The following is an 18187-nucleotide window of genomic DNA, read 5'->3' as shown; positions in this document are numbered from 1 at the left end:
TAAAAATATTAATATGCAAGATTGACCAAAACAGTCAATTTCGATTTTTCTTATGTATCACATTCTTCTGATCATAAAGATACGGATGAATAATGATTATGTGAAAATTAATAAAGGGAAGAATTTAGAACTCTATTTCAGTAGGGGGTCCGAACGAAGTGTTTCGCATGTAATAATAATAATAATAATAATAATGGTAGTATAGTAGTAAAAAGTTGGTAATTAGTAAGTGAACTAGATTACTACGTCTATTAATAACATATTTTATTAAACAGATCAATAAATAAAATTATTATTGTTATCATTACATGAACAGTTTAAAAAATTATATAAAATAGTAGGGATATAAGCACATATTTATTACCTGGCTCATGTCTAGTTAAGATCATAAAAATTTGTGTAAAAGCAGCTGTCCTTCCAAAGAAATTGTCAAAAAAAAAAAAAATGAAATGAAAGGTTGTTAGGGCAAATGATGAAAAGTACAGTCCCTGATCACTGTTTTCATGCATATTATAGTGGTGGTATGCATAAATTTTCGAGGCAAAGCTGTATAATCACAATGTAATCATCATCTTTATGTAAGTTCTGTTGAAATAAATCAACTTCATATTATTTAATTTTGAACTTAGTAATTTTTCCCAGGGGGAGTGTGGTAAAAGAAAGTAAAAAAAAAAAATTTAAAATAAATGTCCAAGTGCAGGCTGAAACTTGAACCTGGAATGTTTGGTGGAAAGATTGTAACTTCTGAGGTGATTGTATAGAAGGAATGCACTCACCTCCCAGCATGAAGAAAGCAGTGTTGAGGGATCCAACCCATGCTGTGGCAGACCTTGTATCCTTAAATACATCGAGGAATACAACATAATACATGCTGAATGTGTAGAAGAGTCCTGGGAAATATAATAGAATAAAATAATTAACAACACTTTTCAGCTATAACTACCAATCATTGACAATGAAAATGCTAAATTAATGATTGTTAATAATAGATATTACTACCATAACAATTTCAAATGAATCTATGATAAATCTATATCACTGAGTAGTAAGAAATAATTATTTCTAAATTTAATTTTCTTTCAATTTTAGAACCCCTTCACCATACCCTATAGATCTTACTTCAATAATAAGCTGCAATTTTATTCATTTTTTTTATTCAATCTTCACATTATTGTGGTTGCTGGAACATTTATCCAAGTGTTTGGTTTGAATCCAGTGCATATAAAACGTGCATAAAGAAGTGAATACTTAAGGATTTTGATAAACTTCAAATTGTCTCAAATGTATGATGACTGGAGCCAGTGAGAGTCCATTTATATTAGTTGAAAGGTAATTATGTGGTGGTTGTTATCACTGTTTTCTATGCATACAAGTAGCTTTGGAAGGATGAAAAATGTACACATGCATGTATGTAGGTGTAATCCTCTCTACAGGGGATAATCATTAGGGAAAAAAATCAAATTTGGATCCAGGATTTCAGATTTAGAAATTGAATACTAAAGACCCAGACACCGGATCCACAATTCAAGATTTGGATGTCAAATAATGAAGATTCAGATATTGGATCCAGAATTTAAGATTTGCATACCATGCACAAAATTAAAAATTGGGGAATCAGATCCTGGATTAAAAAAATTCAGATTTAAGAAAAACGAACCTCATACTTCAGATATTGTAGAACACAAAGGAGTTAAAAATTTCATTGGCCTTGAACTAAAATCGAATAGGAGCTTGACTCTACATATTTTGAAAATGTAACTTTCCTTCATATCACACTATCTGTGTATTGGGCAGAAAAATCTGTTATATAATGCATACAACTATCACATTTATAGGTTTGACTTGACCTTGGCTCTCTTTCAGTAATGCCTCATTTTAAAAAAAATATCTGTTGTTTTGGACATGCTGACATTTTAAAATAAAAAATAAAAATCCTCCTAGATCATTTAGTAGGATTTTCTTGTGATTTCATTTGCTGTTGTTTCTTATTTTCCATAGCAAAAATAACTAAAGTGATATGAAACAGTTACCAATATCCAGACAACAGAAAACACGACTAGAATGAAGATTCTCAGGAATAAGGAGCAATTCTAAACATATACACTTCTCCAGAATTCACATTATCAACACAGTTCTTCAAAATTAGAAACAAAATTTGAACAATTCATGTTGCTGTTAAATATCACATGAAAGTTTCTAGTATCTATTTTGCTTTGTTTTTTATTCACGTTGTATATATTAAATTTTAAGGCTTGTTGCTGTCATTGGCTAAGTTGCCTTGGAGGCAGGCTGAATTGCATCAAAGACACCATAGACAATGAAGTCAGCGTGGCTTTGAAATTAAAAGATACCATGTATGTAAAATAAAGCAACATAGACCCTAGAAAGTTTTGTGTGGTGTTTGAATTTGTTGTTGCTGACAAATGGTAAGGTCTACTGCAATTTAAAACTTGAATGCCTTCATTCATACCACATAACGAATCAGTAATTGCAATTGAAACCCGATTTTACATTGTTCGTGTTATCAAAGTTTCATTGCATAAACTCCAATGGTGTAAATAGCAACTGTAGATTTATTCTAAAGCAAATGTAACTTTATTCTAAGATAGGAATGCGTCTCTCGAAAGCCAAACTTGTGACATGTAAAAGACACATTGAACAATTCATTGGTAATGAATGTCTAGTAACTTTGAGGTATTAAATCACTGTACAGAAAAGGTTTGAAAACCTATACAAAAACTGTAGTATTTATTATGTTCATCAGTGAGATAGATAAATGCAAAATTTTTCACATACTAGAATGAAATTACAATGAATGAAAGAATTTATATAAATAACATGTGGAAAGTAGGTTGAAATGTTGTGAATTCATAAGTATATGTGTGAAATGTACTAACCTCATAAAGAATGATATTATTGTAAATATATTTTGTACAAAGTTCAGTGAAAATGTACATTAAAATGTTTGTGGAAGAAATTCCAAAGAGAACTGCACAATATTGTTCTTCTGAGAAGAAAATTCAATATCTATTATAACTTATAAATTGCATATTCATATTGTTTTTTCCTTGAAATATATGCCATTACTTTAAACTAAGTGCATATATTTCAATTAGTTAACTAACAATAAGCTATTGAATAGTAATCAAATCATTCAGCTAAGCATAAAATGCTCAAAAATAAACATAATATCTACAGATGTAATTGCAAGTAATAAGATCTGACTGTATGCCAACATATAGTACACAGCACTTCTCTTGAGAGATAAAACTTTGAGATGTGTGTATGCTGCAAATATAGCTGCATTTGTACTCTAAATAAGTGAATAAGCAGCAATGAAGTTTAGACTGGAAGTTGTCTATTTGAATCATAATTAGGCATGATAGGCATGTTTCTTCTGAAACATTCAACCAAGTCACTTCACTCACCACAGAGATGCTGCAATGGAGGGCCATCCTGAAAGAGAATGGGGTCCCTTGGACAGATAGGAATGCAGGGGGATAGTGAGGTCATTATGTGAGGTAACCACAAAAAGTACTTACCAAATACTGAAGTCTGTGACTGGAAGATTGAAGTATGTGACTGCTGATTTAAAGTAAAGAAAATGTAGAGAAAAAGTGTGATGTGGAAGTTAAAATTAATATTTTGAGGTTGCTTGATTTGTTTTATTCTACTTCCCTTTTCTGCCACTTTTGGCTAATTGTGCAGATGAGGATGAGTGGTTATGATGAAATTGATGATGTACAAGTCAGGATTCAAATCTGTGACCAAACCACATATCATAACATCCCCTGTCCGATAACGAATAAGAACCTGCCAGGACTTGTCAGGATTTGCTCCTAGAATTTTGCTGAATAAAGAGCTTTACACAGGAAGCGGCAAGGACGTTTACCTTTGGGGAGGAAGTGAAGGTCGGTGAAAGGAACAAAAGAAGGCGAGGGGAGTAGCAAGGAGTATTTGATTGGGAATTGTCTGGAGGATCAAGGGCTGGAACTGTAGAGTGATTCATTACCGAATGGGCTAAGTTACTCCTTCACCCTAATCTGCCATTCTCATTGCTCAGTCAGAAGTGTTTACAACTAAAACATGTTTTACATTTATTACTTAATGCTCAGTTAGGTATTCACACCTGGCCCTTTAGGGCTGTCTCTACCATAAAGTACTACAATTGGTGGGGGTGAGCAACATCCCTTGGTTCCATTCCCATGTTCTACAAGGTGGAACACTACGATATGTCATAATTCATCCTCTTCTTGCATGCAATCAGCCGAAAGTGACAGAAAAGCAAAATAAAATAAATCAGTTAATTTTCATGATTTACTGCATCTTAATTTTGGGGGCATTTTTTTGGCATGCCCTTCATAAATATCTATTATCCAACTTTCCAGACAGCACAATGAAATGTCGGAACACTTTTAACAACGGTTGGTTTCTAAACATGTGTAACTTTTCTGTGAAACATTTTTTTAGAGCTTTTTCTACCAATTGTAATGGCCTCTGTCATTATCCATATTGGAAGTTGAAGGTTTTAGTTAAAACATCAAAAAATCTTACCAAATGTGAGAATTACTGCCTTTAGTTTACTTTAGTATGTACAGTGTGGTTCCTTAATATAATACTCACAATTTCAATCTTTCAGAAAGATCTGAAGGCAGGTGTAAAAATATAAAATAATTTGTAATAAAAAAATAAGGAAGAACGTGCTCAGAAAAAGTTAAAAGTCTTCAACTTAAGAATTTTAACATTAAATAATTCTAATGTTAAAGAATTGTAATGTTATTCTTAGCACATCATTCTCATCTTTGATTGCACATTATTTTAACCACAAGGATATCCACCACCACAACCTTGTCTAAAACACTAATGCAATATTAACTGTAAATATGTTTGAATGATTAGGAATAGAAATTCAAAAAGCAAAAAGTTGAATTTGGATATAGTTATTTTGAAATTTTTATTTTAAATTCTGTTACTTCCAAATCAGCAGTCTCAAACAGAATCTCCGAGTTACATGTTGGACGTGGTTCTCGGAACCAGTCTGGCACTTACCAGCAGCTAATCTTTTGTACTCGCTGACTCAGACTGTCTACCCTGCGCTCTGCATTTAACTGGACCGTCTATTTATCGGCCTGGACATCGTCTTCTACGCATACAGCTGAAAATTGAGGAGGATGACGGTATCTGCGTTACAGCTCCCTGCTTCGGAAGGTTCCTTCTCAAGTTACAAAAGATCTTGGAAGTAGCTTACACGGAAGACTACGATTTTCTGCTGAAAGAAAAGTGTTCCACAGATGAATTAATTATTGTTTATTCCCTCTTGTTTTCTAAGCACACAGACAGGAAGGAGAATAATGATGATGCTGAAAGCGAGAAATGAAAAAGCTCTTACAATTATACAGAAGCAATAAGACAAACACTTCAGCTTGAAAATGTGAGATGAACTTTACCTGATGCAGTAGCAAATGCAAAAAATGCAGCAACGAGGACGACCCAAGCCCAACCGCCATCGATGTCATGACTGGGTCCATAGATGTCAGCACCTGTTTCCTGACTTGTCACCTCTTGATTCTGGTTCTTCAGTGTTGAAGGAACTTCAGATACAAAGGCCTTCAGAGAGGCTACCGTTGGTGATTCTGCGATTGTTACAAATGGTGCTTCCTCTTCTTCTTCTTCACACACATTGACAATGATGTTTACTTCGTTTTGGGGCTCCATTTGTTGAGAATTATCACTCGCATCACCTGGTGCATCTTCACATTCCACCATTTCTTCAGAGTGAAATTGAAACTCCAACCTAAATCCAGCTGAAATATGAATTATATGATAGCATTAAGTAGCGTTGCTCATTAACAGGGAACGGATTTATATTTAGCAAAATTGTGCTAAATATGTAAATGCATATTTAGTTATTTTCACCAAAATATGGATTTAAATATGGACTTAAAATTGTAAAAAAAATACCTTTTTAATAATATAAGACACTACATACATAACCAATTTTAAAACGATTGTGTTGCTCTCGGCATTGTAACTATTACAGTGACTGCCTTGAAGAGAAAACAGAAGTGAACCCCGTACGTGTGTCACACGGGCATGCAACTATTAGCAAGGGTGGAGTTAGCAATGGGCAGCTGCATAAAATGTACAAATATAATAATAATAAAAACAGTTGTGCCTCATATTCACAATTTTGATGGATACAGTAGAAAAATCTCCAAGGATATAAGAACAGCAATAATAATAATAATAATACATTTGGAATAAATTAGTTTATTATTATGAAATTTAAATTCTTATTATATATAATTATTATTGTTATTATTTCTATTATTCAAATTTCTTGCGACGCACATGGGAACAGTTATGAGTGAACGAACCCCCCCAACCCCGATTTTTTTTCCTGCCTACGGCCATGGTATGCGTGCATGTTTGTTCCTGCATAATTCTCGAACGCCTGAAGCGATTTCAACCAAACTTGGTACACATATGACTTGCAATCTGGAAAGAAATACTGTGGGGGCAAGACACTCCTGGCACCCCTGTGGGTGGGGTGGGAAGGGGGTGACATGTAAAACGACCGATATTAATGTGGAATTTATAATTTTACAGGGTCGCTAAGGTGAATAGTGACACTTCCAATGCCGTTCAACTCCAAGACACCCCTGGCACCCCTAGTGGTGGGGTGGGAAGGGGTGACATGTAAAACGACCACTATTAATGTGGAATCCATAGTTTTCGGGGTCGCTAAAAAGAAGAGTGACACTCCAAATGCCGTTCAACTCCAAGATCATATTACACTATAGTTAGAATTCATTATTTTTGTGTCTATTAGAAGATTGGGTGAAATAAATACCCGGGCAACGTAGGGCAATCAGCTAGTGCTTAATAAAGTAGACTGGAACTCAAAACTAATTGCTCATGTTTTGTTGTTACAACAAAAACTCCTCCCCTGGAAACTTTTGGAGTGTATTGGGGGAAGGGGGATTTTTGAGGTCAAGATTGTTCATGGGGGAAATCCCCTCACCCACCAGAATTGCGCGCCCTGCAAGCATCCCTAGGGTGACCAGACACATACATGTAAAAAAGAGGACAGACCATGGTGAAAAAGGAGGAGTAAGTCATAAAAAAGAGGACACCGCAAAAAAATGGCAACTCATTTGCCATTACTCATCATTAGGGGCGTGAAGTCTTAGTTTTATTTTCAACTGAATTTCGATGCAATTCGGTATTATTTTTTTCGCGGATTTGGGCAAAATTCGGTGTTATTAATTTAAAATCGGTTATTTTTACATGCATACTTACTCTTCTTTCTTTGATTAAGATTTTCACATTGCTTTAGTTCTGAAAAATTTAGGCAAATTTTAGTTTTGATGAAGAAAAAAAAATTAAAGGCTTACCTTTGTTAGGAATTACCAAACTTCTTCCATTTGGAAAACTATTTCGTCTCATCAGCGAGTAAATATGAAATCTTTATTGACTGATATCACCCAAATCTTTGAAAATAGTCATACATATAACTTTCTCCAACAATGCTAGGAAAATCCCTCTGCGACCTCAAATTAGACGTTTTGTGTTGGCACACTCGCATACACAACCTCTCCCACTCCCCTCCCCCCCCCCCCCGAGACACAAAAGGTGCTTCTCCCTGAAAATTTTCCCGTTCCTAATCAATTTCCCTTCTGGGAAGATCCCCCCCGCCCCGAGCAAATTCTATTTCAGGAAGAGGTTAAACAGCCTACTGTCAGTCATATCTGCGCCAAACTGCAATAATGAAGGGTGACAATTTCGATTTATTCGAACTTTCACCAGACTAGAAACGACAGATCAAATAGCACTCCAGTTAGTACTTTTTGAACAAAAGAAGTGTAATCCCTAGTTTATATCGCATATTTCGCGACGTCTTTCGTGTTAAAGTGAAAAATTCGGTTTTATTCTGAAAAATGGCATAATTTGAGTTATTTCGCAATTCCGCAACACCGAAAACTTTCCTCCTTAATTTACCCAAATCCATTTTAGACACTTTATTGTGTTTTCTTCAAGTATTCGGTGTTATTGTTAAAACGAAAACTTCACGTCCCTACTCATAATTTAATCAATATAAATCGGATGATTTTTAAATAATTTCCTATTACCTTTAAGCAACGAAAGCAATCTCCTAATCGTATTATTTAGCAGAGGACAATCATAATTAAGAATATCTATAGTTTGAAGCACAGAATTTTACTCTTTTTACAATTCTTGGATATTAGACTGCAATATCACCATAAGTGAATGCAAATGTGACAAGTAAGCCTCGCTTTAACTTATTTCCAAAAACAGAATTTAAATTTTAGGTAGTTTAGATTGTGTCAGGAAATATGATTTTAATGCCACGAACATTTTTGCACTCTTTCAACATGAGGGGAAAGTGACAGTCACCTTAAACTTGACCTCATATTCGTTTCTTCCATCCTTTAAAAGCTGGATATTTTCTTGCAAGATCATTGATGAATTTACACTTTCGCTTCGTTATTTCATAAAAGTAAATATGACTTAATAATTAAAATTCTTACTACGCGTTTCTGTATCGTGTATGTATGACTCAAAAATGAACTGCCCAACCTCTGTGGCGGAGTGGTTAGCACACCGCGCCACAACTCCAGAGGTCCCGGGTTCGAATTCCAGCCTGGGCATGGGTTTTGTTTGTGAGTGTCCCTTCATCAAAATCATCATATCATCGATCATCCTCATCTTCGCGATTAGCAAAACTAACAGAAAAGGGAATTAAAATAAACCATATCAGTCAATCAAAAAGGAACTGCTCAAATTACGTGTTTCACAAGACTCAGATTGTCAAGCAACGAGTTACAATAATACATACTAATGACTAGGGGTGTGCTGGACAGAACATTTTTTGGTCGGGACGGGGAATTGTTTTTAAATCCCGACATTAGGGACGGGTAAAATCCGCAATTTCCCGAGAAATTTTCAGGAACGGGTAATGATAAAAAAAATTCCTGACACTCTGGAAATCGCGAATTTGACGAAATTTCCCTTTCTTTCGATTTCTGAAATAAAAACTAACAATTTCAGAGAACTGTCAAGACACTTATAACGCAGAAAACATCAAGAATTAACCACTTTTTAAAACGACCATTTGGAAGTTTCGAACTGCTCGGGATCTCGAAATGTCTGGAAATCATTTCCTGAAGTCGGGATCGGGACGGGAATTTTTTTAACCCACTTTTCTGGATCCCGCACACTCCTACTAATGACTCAGTCGGGAAAGTGATCATGTTCAGCTCCCCGATGTTAGGTAAGTATTGCTCTCATATTTAACGCGCCCCAAGTGATATAAATATCATTATGTGTGGAAGCATTCTCTATGCAGAATATTTGCTACGGTCGATGCTATACTCTTTCTAAAAAAGGAGGACATTTACCGATTTCTAAAAAATCCGCCCGGACGCCGGACAGACACCTAAAAAGGAGGACATGTCCGGATAAAAGAGGACGTCTGGTCACCCTAAGCATCCCTCCCATACCAAAATTCGAGCAAGCATATCCTCAGCTAGAATTTCCACTTGGAGCGCTAGGCCTAACCTCAGATGAAATTCTATGTTGAAAAATTACGAGAGGAAAATTGTACAGAAATAATATTTCTCAGTACTACTTTTACCAGAATGTTATCGAAAACATTAAACTCTCATAGCGGAACATTTTCAATTTTTGCGGCGTTCTTTACAGAAAAGCTCTTCGATATCTGGTAGAGGAACATAGTGGTTCGGATTACACTTTAAAAACTGAGGTCCAGTCCCGCTTAGCCTATCTATGTACAAAATGGACTTACACTTATTTTACCGAATATATGTCAAACGTATGTTGAAATTTGATAGAAACACTAAGTATCCTGTACAGTGGGATCCATGAATATTACCGTGCAAATTGTCCATCACCATGTTCGTGCACTTTATTTGGCCCAACAAGAGCTCCAAGAATTAAAAGAAATCTCAAAACAAGCTGTTGACAACTTCTGCACCAGCATACATAAAAGTCCATCGCTTAATTTAACATATGTAAGAGAAAAATTAATGAAAATAGTCATGGACAATTTCCACGGTAATACTCATGGATCCCACTGTACATTACAAGTTTACTACATTTGGATAATTTTCCTATGGAATTGTGTTTAGCATTTCATTTTTTCATTCGGACAACGAGTAAAGTATTTTGCCTTCATTGCGATTTCAAAGAATAAGGTCCGTGTAGGGCACACAATAAATTTGTGTGTAGTTAGTTTCAACTACATTTCCCTGCACAATATGAAAGCACGATTCAATACAGTAAAATCTTACATGGACTCCACTATAGTGAGATAGCCCAAGTCTTGTATTTCTATTGCGCTACGACGCCAGGGGTCTCGGGTTCGAATCCCTGCCTGAGCATGGATATTTGTGAGTGTCCATTCATCAATTTCATCATATCATTACTCATCCCCATATTCGCAATTACCCAAAAGTGGCAGAAAAAGCGAAGTAAAATAAAGCAAATCAATCAATAAAGCATTGTATTTCTATGTTTGTAATTTTACTTCGCCTTTTCCGTAACTTTTGGCTAATCGCGACTAGTTCATTTCGTTTATTGTAATTTGCTTTTCTGCCACTTCTGGCTAATCGCGAAGATGAGGATGAGTGATTACCGATTAGCAGGGCCTGGATTTTAATGACCTCAAAATATAAAAAATGATATAGAAAATGACCTATAAATAGGGGACATCACAAGAATGTCAGGTTACGCCCCCCCCTTCCCTGAACAATCGTTTAGGCCTAATTATAAAATAATTGTCATTATTAACGAATTAATATTAAATAATAATACATTAATAATAACAATTGTTAACTTATTCTTTTATAATATTAATTATAAAATAACAATTATTTTATAATTAATAATTTAATAAATTTCATTACAGTATGGATCACATAAATGATTCATCATAAACATTAAATGAAATATTGTCCCCTGTTTTCAAAATATATTAATTATTATAATCTCAGTATGGCTTACATAATGTTTCTGCTCCCTTCTGATCAACCTTTGACGTTAGTCCTACGCTGAAGTTGAGGAGTGCCAGAACAGCTACATTCTCCACCAACCGTTCAGAAAACTCCACACAAACACATCTGACGCACGACGATTTGTCTTTGAGTTTGTGTCAAGGACTTAGGAATTTAAATTCTTGTTGCAGATCAGTATTGAAACTACATGTATGTTCCATGGCCATGCTTATTCGTTGTTATACAAAGAAAGGAGAACACATAAGAAATACAACCCGCCATGCGAGCTGACTTTAGCCCGAATCACACGCAACTGGATTTCCAGTAGGAATGCCCTAGTTGGAGCTGGACTGGCTACCCATTTACTAGTTTTCGCCTCGCACGACACTTGTTTCCGTACTTGTCGATACTTTTGTTCCCATAAGACATTGCGCAGAGCAGACAATCTGTAAAGATGGACGAGCAATTTGAAGAATGTTGTAGAAGAATTACTGCTTTCATTAAAAATGAAAAAAGAAAATTATAAACTAGAGATTGGCTCGAAAAAAATATGATAATCAATGCGTACCGAACAAGCTTTTTAACTTGGGTTTGCATTATTCATACATGAGATTCGCAGGATTCACTCACAGATTTTTTTAAAAATCAAACATTTAATTTAATACACTTGTAATAATAAGGATTTTCATTTTCAGCTAATCATATATGTCACGTACACATCTCATCGCTTTGCATATATACCTAAATATTAATGAACTGAACACGATGCACTGCAAGTCATCTCTTTCCCCCCTTTTTTTTATCGAGAAACTAACAAAAACAGAAAACACTCGGTAACCACAGACAAAAACCTCCCCTTTGCAAACTCACAGATTATCTTCACATGGTCAACCTTTGCTCTGATTGGCTGTTCCACAGAATCCAGTCGAGGAAAGCCAGTAGCAATTAGAACATGTCCTATTCCTCCAAACCTGTCAAGCAGCCATCCAGGCAGCCAATCACACCCGGGAAGGTAGCCAGTTCAGCGCCAACCAACTGGATATCCAGTTCCGTGTGATTCGGCCTTAAAACAGTAAACTGCTGTCTGCTCGAAAGTTCTCCACGATACTAGAACATTTTCATTGTTATGAAGTGCTTGAAAAGCAGACACAATTCCATCAACTTTTTTCAGCATGAAATGTCTCTCAAATGTAGACTTGGTATTCAAGATAACTCCAAACTTTTATAAAATGGTGACAAATGGTGCTTTTAAATAATATCGACGGGACGACAGGGACACGGCTCTGAAACGGGACTGTCCCGGTCAAAACGGGTCGCATGTTCACCCTACCTATAAATGTCAATAAAATGACCCAAAAATGACAAATTGCCTAAAAAATGACTAAAATGTTGTCTTTATTTCAGGGTATGACACAGTTCTTACTTCTGTAACGTTAGAACTGAAATTACAAGGTGCATGTTGAAGTTTAGGTAATTTTGCAATTTGCAATTACATAAAAAAGACTAGAAAAGGACGTAAAACACGAAAATTGACCAAAAAATTACGTATAACTTCGAAAAATTACCTAAAACTTTAAAAATGAAAAATATGACGAAAATTGCACAATCAAATTTAAATTTTTATAACCAGAGGTTCGTATTCAGGATTTTAATACTTAAGAGCAATGCATAGGCTAAGGTTGCTGAGATACATTATTTCACCGTAACATACCTCTCCGATCTAAAAACAACAGAAAAAGTTCATAAACCATACCAAAATTTTCAACTTTCTAGCAGATTTGCTATACAATTCCTGTATGCAACAAAAATTTATCCAGATTCTGTGGGCTTATAAACGTAAACATAAAAAAGCAGCATTTTCTACAACACTATATTAGCTTTTTACGAGTCTAAACAGAACAGAAATTTGAAGGAACCAAAGTTTTGTACCAGACTGAGAATCATAAGAATGAGAGGAACAAGTCTTTGAACTGAATCATTTTGGGGAGTGGAATCACAAGAATCGAATCCGGAAGTGGAAATGGACCACTTGTTCATTTTGCAACGTTTTCTCTTGCAGACTTCACAATATACAAAATTCTGTGACCTTTGCCCAGGCCGGGATTCGAACCTGAAATACCTGGCATCGTAGCGTGCTGTGATAACCATTACGTCACTCCACGGAGGTCAGCAGCTAATCGCTACAATGAGAATGAAATGAGGATGAAATTGATGCAAGGACAATCACAAACATAGAAGGGCAGGAGTAAACCAGAATCCCATAGAGTTGCAGCCGCCAGTCTAGTTAATCTGGAAGATTGTAGCAGAGGAACCAAGGTTGACTTACGGGTGTCTTCAGCCAAGGTCACGGATGACATGGAACTGGGCCTCCCCGATGGCGCAGCAAGACTCAAGAGGGTCCCGTCAGTGGTGCAACCACAGGGGGGGAATGCTCCCCAACCTTGGACGAAAATCGAATCTAGGGAGGGGGAACATTGACGGCCAAGGGCACCTGCAGGGGCCACAGAGGAGCAATTTGCACCTCTCGATTTCGAATTTTATGCAAATAAAAATGAATTTCGTAAAATTTTCTATTCTTAGTCTTACCAAGTTCAGAGCCGTAGCTAAGGGGCGGAAGGAGTCGGCCCTGGGCGCCAAATTATCTAAATGAAAAAAGTTGTAAAAGAGAGAATGCCATGGCGCTCCGTGAGATAATTTGCGACCCATTAAATCAATGTTGCTTTCAGTTTGCAAAATAATTGGATCTAGAAAAGTTCTTGCTCGTTTCGCTCGCAACATATGATTGCTTCCTGGAATGCAAATTGATTTTGTCTTAAATGCATGAACAATTATTTTTAGGTCAAGGAGCCCGAACATTTTACAGACAAACTGTTGGTTTATTATGAGCTGGACGAATTCATTATGTAATATATTTAAATAATATGTATATGTATTAAAGAAAATTTGAATACGTACACAATTTAGTGTTGGCATGTTGCATATGTATTTTCTTATTTTACGTCGCTCCATGTTTCTTTCAAAAATACAGTCTGTGCGCTTGTTTTCCATTGAAATTGAACGTTTTGAAAAAAAAAATCCAAATCCTTTGCTCCAACACAAATGCTTTAGCACCGACTTCACCCCCTTTTTCTGCATAATTTACGAGTATTATTAAGTCTTTGATACTACTACTACTACCAATAATAATAATAATAATAATTATTATTATTATTATTATTTATTATTATTATTACTATTACGTACATTTATCCTGGTACAGTGGAATCCATGAGTATTACCGTCCAAATTGTCCATCACCATATTCGTGCACTTTATTTGACCCAATAAGAGCTTCAAGAATTAAAAGAAAACTCAAAACAAGCTGTTGACAACTTCTGCACCAGCATACATAAAAATGTATCTCTTAAAAACACATAGGATGTAAGAAAAAAATTAATAAAAAAAGTCATGGACAATTTGCAGGGTAATACTCATGGATCCCATTGTACTTGCCCCCTCCACCCAGACATATATTCGTGGTTGCGCCTCTGCTCCGAATTCGACAGCCGGTGGAGACACAATGGTTCGGATCCCACTTAACTGTAGACACAGTCCCGATTATCCAATTTGTGCATAAAATGGACTTAAAAATACAAACAAACATGACACTAATGGAAGGATACTCACGAAGAACACCAATTAAGTTGTTCTTGTTGAGTACACTTTATGCACAGATAGGCTAATCAGGACTCGACCTACAGTTTTAAAGTGGAATCCGAACTACTACGCCGGGTATCGAACCCGGAACCCCATGATTGTAAGGCGACGTACACCACCGGGGAGGCCCCAAAAAACACGTATGCCCAGGTAGGGACTCGAACACGGAAACTTAGGCGGCGAATCGGAAATCGACCACTTAACGCGCTTTTTTATACTGTGTTGGAGCCCAAGGCCATTTTCACAGGCCCTTGGTGCCCGAGCCGATTTTTAGCAAAATGCAGGGTTTCAATTAAATGAGTGTAGATCGGGGGCTAATTCCCCTAGAGAGATTAACCGTTGTACGCGGAATGAACCAGAGATTCAGACTATATAAAACCTATGCAAATTCGACGTATATGTGGCGGGGGGAAGGGGAGAACCCCCAAAATTCCAAATTTCGGAAAAGGATGGGGATTTCCCCCCTCTCTCCAAGAAAAAAGTACGACAGTATCGACATGCACATGGAAATTATCGCTGGCATGTAAGGAATACAAAAATATTTGCATTATTATCGTATGCCCAATGTAACGCGAGATGTATCCCCAAAAGGAATGGTCAGCACTCCACTGATTCAAGCTTCAAAATGCAACGGTACCTTGAAATGACTGTAACTCAGAAGCTAACTGCCCTAGAGAGAAGAATGATATACCGTTGTACGCGGAATGAATCACAGATTCAGACGATATAAATATGCATATTCGGCGTATGGGGAGGGGGAACGAACAAAAAAACATTTTTTAAAAAACAAATTGGGGTTTTACCCCCAGCCCCCCGAAAAAAAGGACATGAGAAGGTCAACATGCACATATAAATTATCGCTGGCATGTAAGAAACGGAAATCGCAAGTTTTCTATTCTTAGCTTTTTTGTTCATATGTATTTCTAACATTTTAGTGAAAAACGTAACGTGTGTACGCGAGTGTGTATGTGTAATTAGACTATATACAGTATTGCTTTTTATGATTTTTTAAATATATACAAGATGCCATTTTAATGTTGTCCACGGATCACAGAAACGTATAGAGGACGTTAAAATAAACAACTTTCCTCAGTAACACGTGCGTCGTTTAGGTGGGACAAACGTTACAAAAAAAAACCGTCTTGCCGCCTGTATGTTGGCAACACAACACAACATTTAATCGGGTCTGTGACATATCTTCCTGTCGTGAAACGCCGCAGATTCAAATATTTACAAATTGTGCAGCAGGATGAGCGTTGCGTCTGCGGGTACCGATAAACAAACTTCCTTCGAATGCAGTTTCCAGGGGTGAGGGAAACGCATTGCTTTAGAACGACAAAGCCGGCCTTCCTTTGTCGGCAAAATTTTTCCCTTGAAAAAGTAGCAAAAAAAAAAGAAGTCGCCTTTTCCAGTCATTTTCATGAAAAAAAGTGCAACAATCATTTCTGTTAAATACATGTGTTAACAACAATATGAAAAAAAAAAAATCGGAAATCTAGCCAAAAATAGCGAAGTTATCATGTAAAAACTATGACCTTGACAAAGCGTCTCGATCGAGACGATCGGGCACCAAAAGGTTAAAGGAAACACGCAAGCGGTTTCCCGTCAATATCTTTCTTCAATTCTCTCACACGCCAGTTTTGCACAATTAATTCTCTGTATCTTCAGATTCAGGACAATTCCAAATACCCACGCCTTACCCGGTATTCGAACAGGGAACCTTGGCGTCGCATCGCGCTGTGATAACCTTTCCGCCACGTGCCCTCGTCTTGAGCTCAGCATACGCCACTGGCCGCCCTTAACCTTGAGGTAGAAATGGGTCAACGTACGGCCGTCTTAACTTTGAAATCGCCTCAGTCGAGTCTGTTCTAAATGCAGATAAACTGTCTACCACTCACTCACCCGTTCTCTTTCGGCGAATGTCTGTTGTTATGGAGACGAGTTTGTCGTCAGAGGAAGAGCACGAGCTGCAATGCGGAGTCGGCTCGACCAGCGAGAAAACCGTCGAGACGTCAATGCTCGCCGACCGGCGCGCGCTCTGGTGTCATTCGCTGAAAACTCCGCCCCCTGTGACCTGCACCACTGCTGCATGCATGGCGCGTGGTTCTGTTTCTAGTTGTTACGTCAGACCTGTTGCGGATCTTTATTAAGAGAGGGGAGGGGGGGGGGTTGAGGATGATAACTGCAGAGGTTTACTTACAGATTTCTGCGAACCGGAGCGAGAATAGAATTTCGGCTCACTCATCATTCCTTCTGCTTCAGACACATATTCTTATCATAATAAATAATAATACCTTTATTCAGCGAGTGCGGTTCAGCATATCCTGTTCTCCCAACTAACCCTTGCCAGGAGGGGTGCCTACGGGGGGAGAGGGATTATGGCGCAGACTGCGCCATCGAGATTTTTTTGCAGGATTTCCTTCCCCTTCAAATAATATGAAATTCAACATTTATATATTTTTCTAAACTATGTGTGAAAAATGTACACCTTAAATTCACATTATTTATTTATTTATTTATTTATTTATTGATAGAGCTCAACAGGCTGAGCCCAATTATAGTGCTCTAATTACATAATATTACTACAATAGATTCAGTGCTCCAGTAATAGTATTTTTAAAATTGTATAAACTCATTTCAAAAATATCAATTGTGTTATTTACACATGAAATTGTGTTTAAAGAGTTGCATGCTCTCCACACCGGAGAGGTAGAAAGAATTGATGTTTTCGCTCTCTGGCAATGAAAGATTTTGTGCTTGGGATGTGTTTTGGAACTGGGAACATTAAATTATACGGCTGATAATAAGTTGGAATCGTCTATTACACCGGTAATTACTTTATACAGAAATAGCAGGTCATTTACGTCGTCGGAGTGCTAGTTTGCTGAAGTTGGTCTCTGAGACTAGATTATCGTATAATCGAATCCATTAGATTAAGAAAACAAAATATTTAGGGACAGGGATGTCCACGACGCACGATCTGTCACCCAACTTAAGGAAGGGAGTTATGATGGAAATTTGGACACAAGTTGAATTACGTTATCAATTATCCATTGCTGCTATATAAATAGCAATTTGTAGACTTCCAAGGGAATTGTAAACGACAGGGATATATCCAACCCATACAGATTCTGGGGGGATTGAGAATTAAACGTTGCGAGGGACAATATCAAACTCTTGACTATCAATGTTAAGTCTTAGATTATAATGGAGGTTATTTTAGTTAATTGAGCATTAAATTGGAGTGGGGTATTCAATTCTTGTGTATTAGTATTGTCTTAGACTGTTCCGAAAATTCTGGTGTGGGGACAGGATAATTTGTTTTGGAGAAGGCAATATCCACTCTTCAATATGAACAGTAAGTCTAAAATGTGCATGGAAATTTTGGTGGGAGGATCGAGTATTAAATTTAAGGGGGAGATATGAAGCTATTGATAATGTGTTAAATTTTAGAT

The 18187-nt window shown here is 36.8% G+C and overlaps 1 protein-coding gene across 1 annotated transcript in view; it reads right to left on the bottom strand.

Moving 5' to 3' along the window:
* The window catches only part of LOC145994010 (monocarboxylate transporter 12-like), a 36748-nt gene extending 20023 nt beyond the window's left edge, over positions 1–16725 (bottom strand). Inside the window, exons 1-3 of the mRNA XM_083130080.1 lie at positions 16635–16725; positions 5448–5804; positions 777–890 (exon numbers count right to left, since the gene is read on the bottom strand). Coding sequence (XP_082986206.1) covers positions 777–890; positions 5448–5766 — 433 coding nt within the window. The 5' untranslated portion in view covers positions 5767–5804; positions 16635–16725. The remainder of the gene's footprint in view (positions 1–776; positions 891–5447; positions 5805–16634) is intronic.
* Positions 16726–18187: the final 1462 nt, after the last annotated feature.

The sequence above is a fragment of the Lepisma saccharinum genome, chromosome 10, assembly GCF_977018435.1.
Source record: "Lepisma saccharinum chromosome 10, izLepSacc3.1, whole genome shotgun sequence".
Classification (NCBI taxonomy): Eukaryota; Metazoa; Arthropoda; class Insecta; order Zygentoma; family Lepismatidae; genus Lepisma; species Lepisma saccharinum.
The sequence above is the reverse complement of the archived record's forward strand: the minus strand, read 5'-3'. Positions and strand labels throughout refer to the sequence as shown.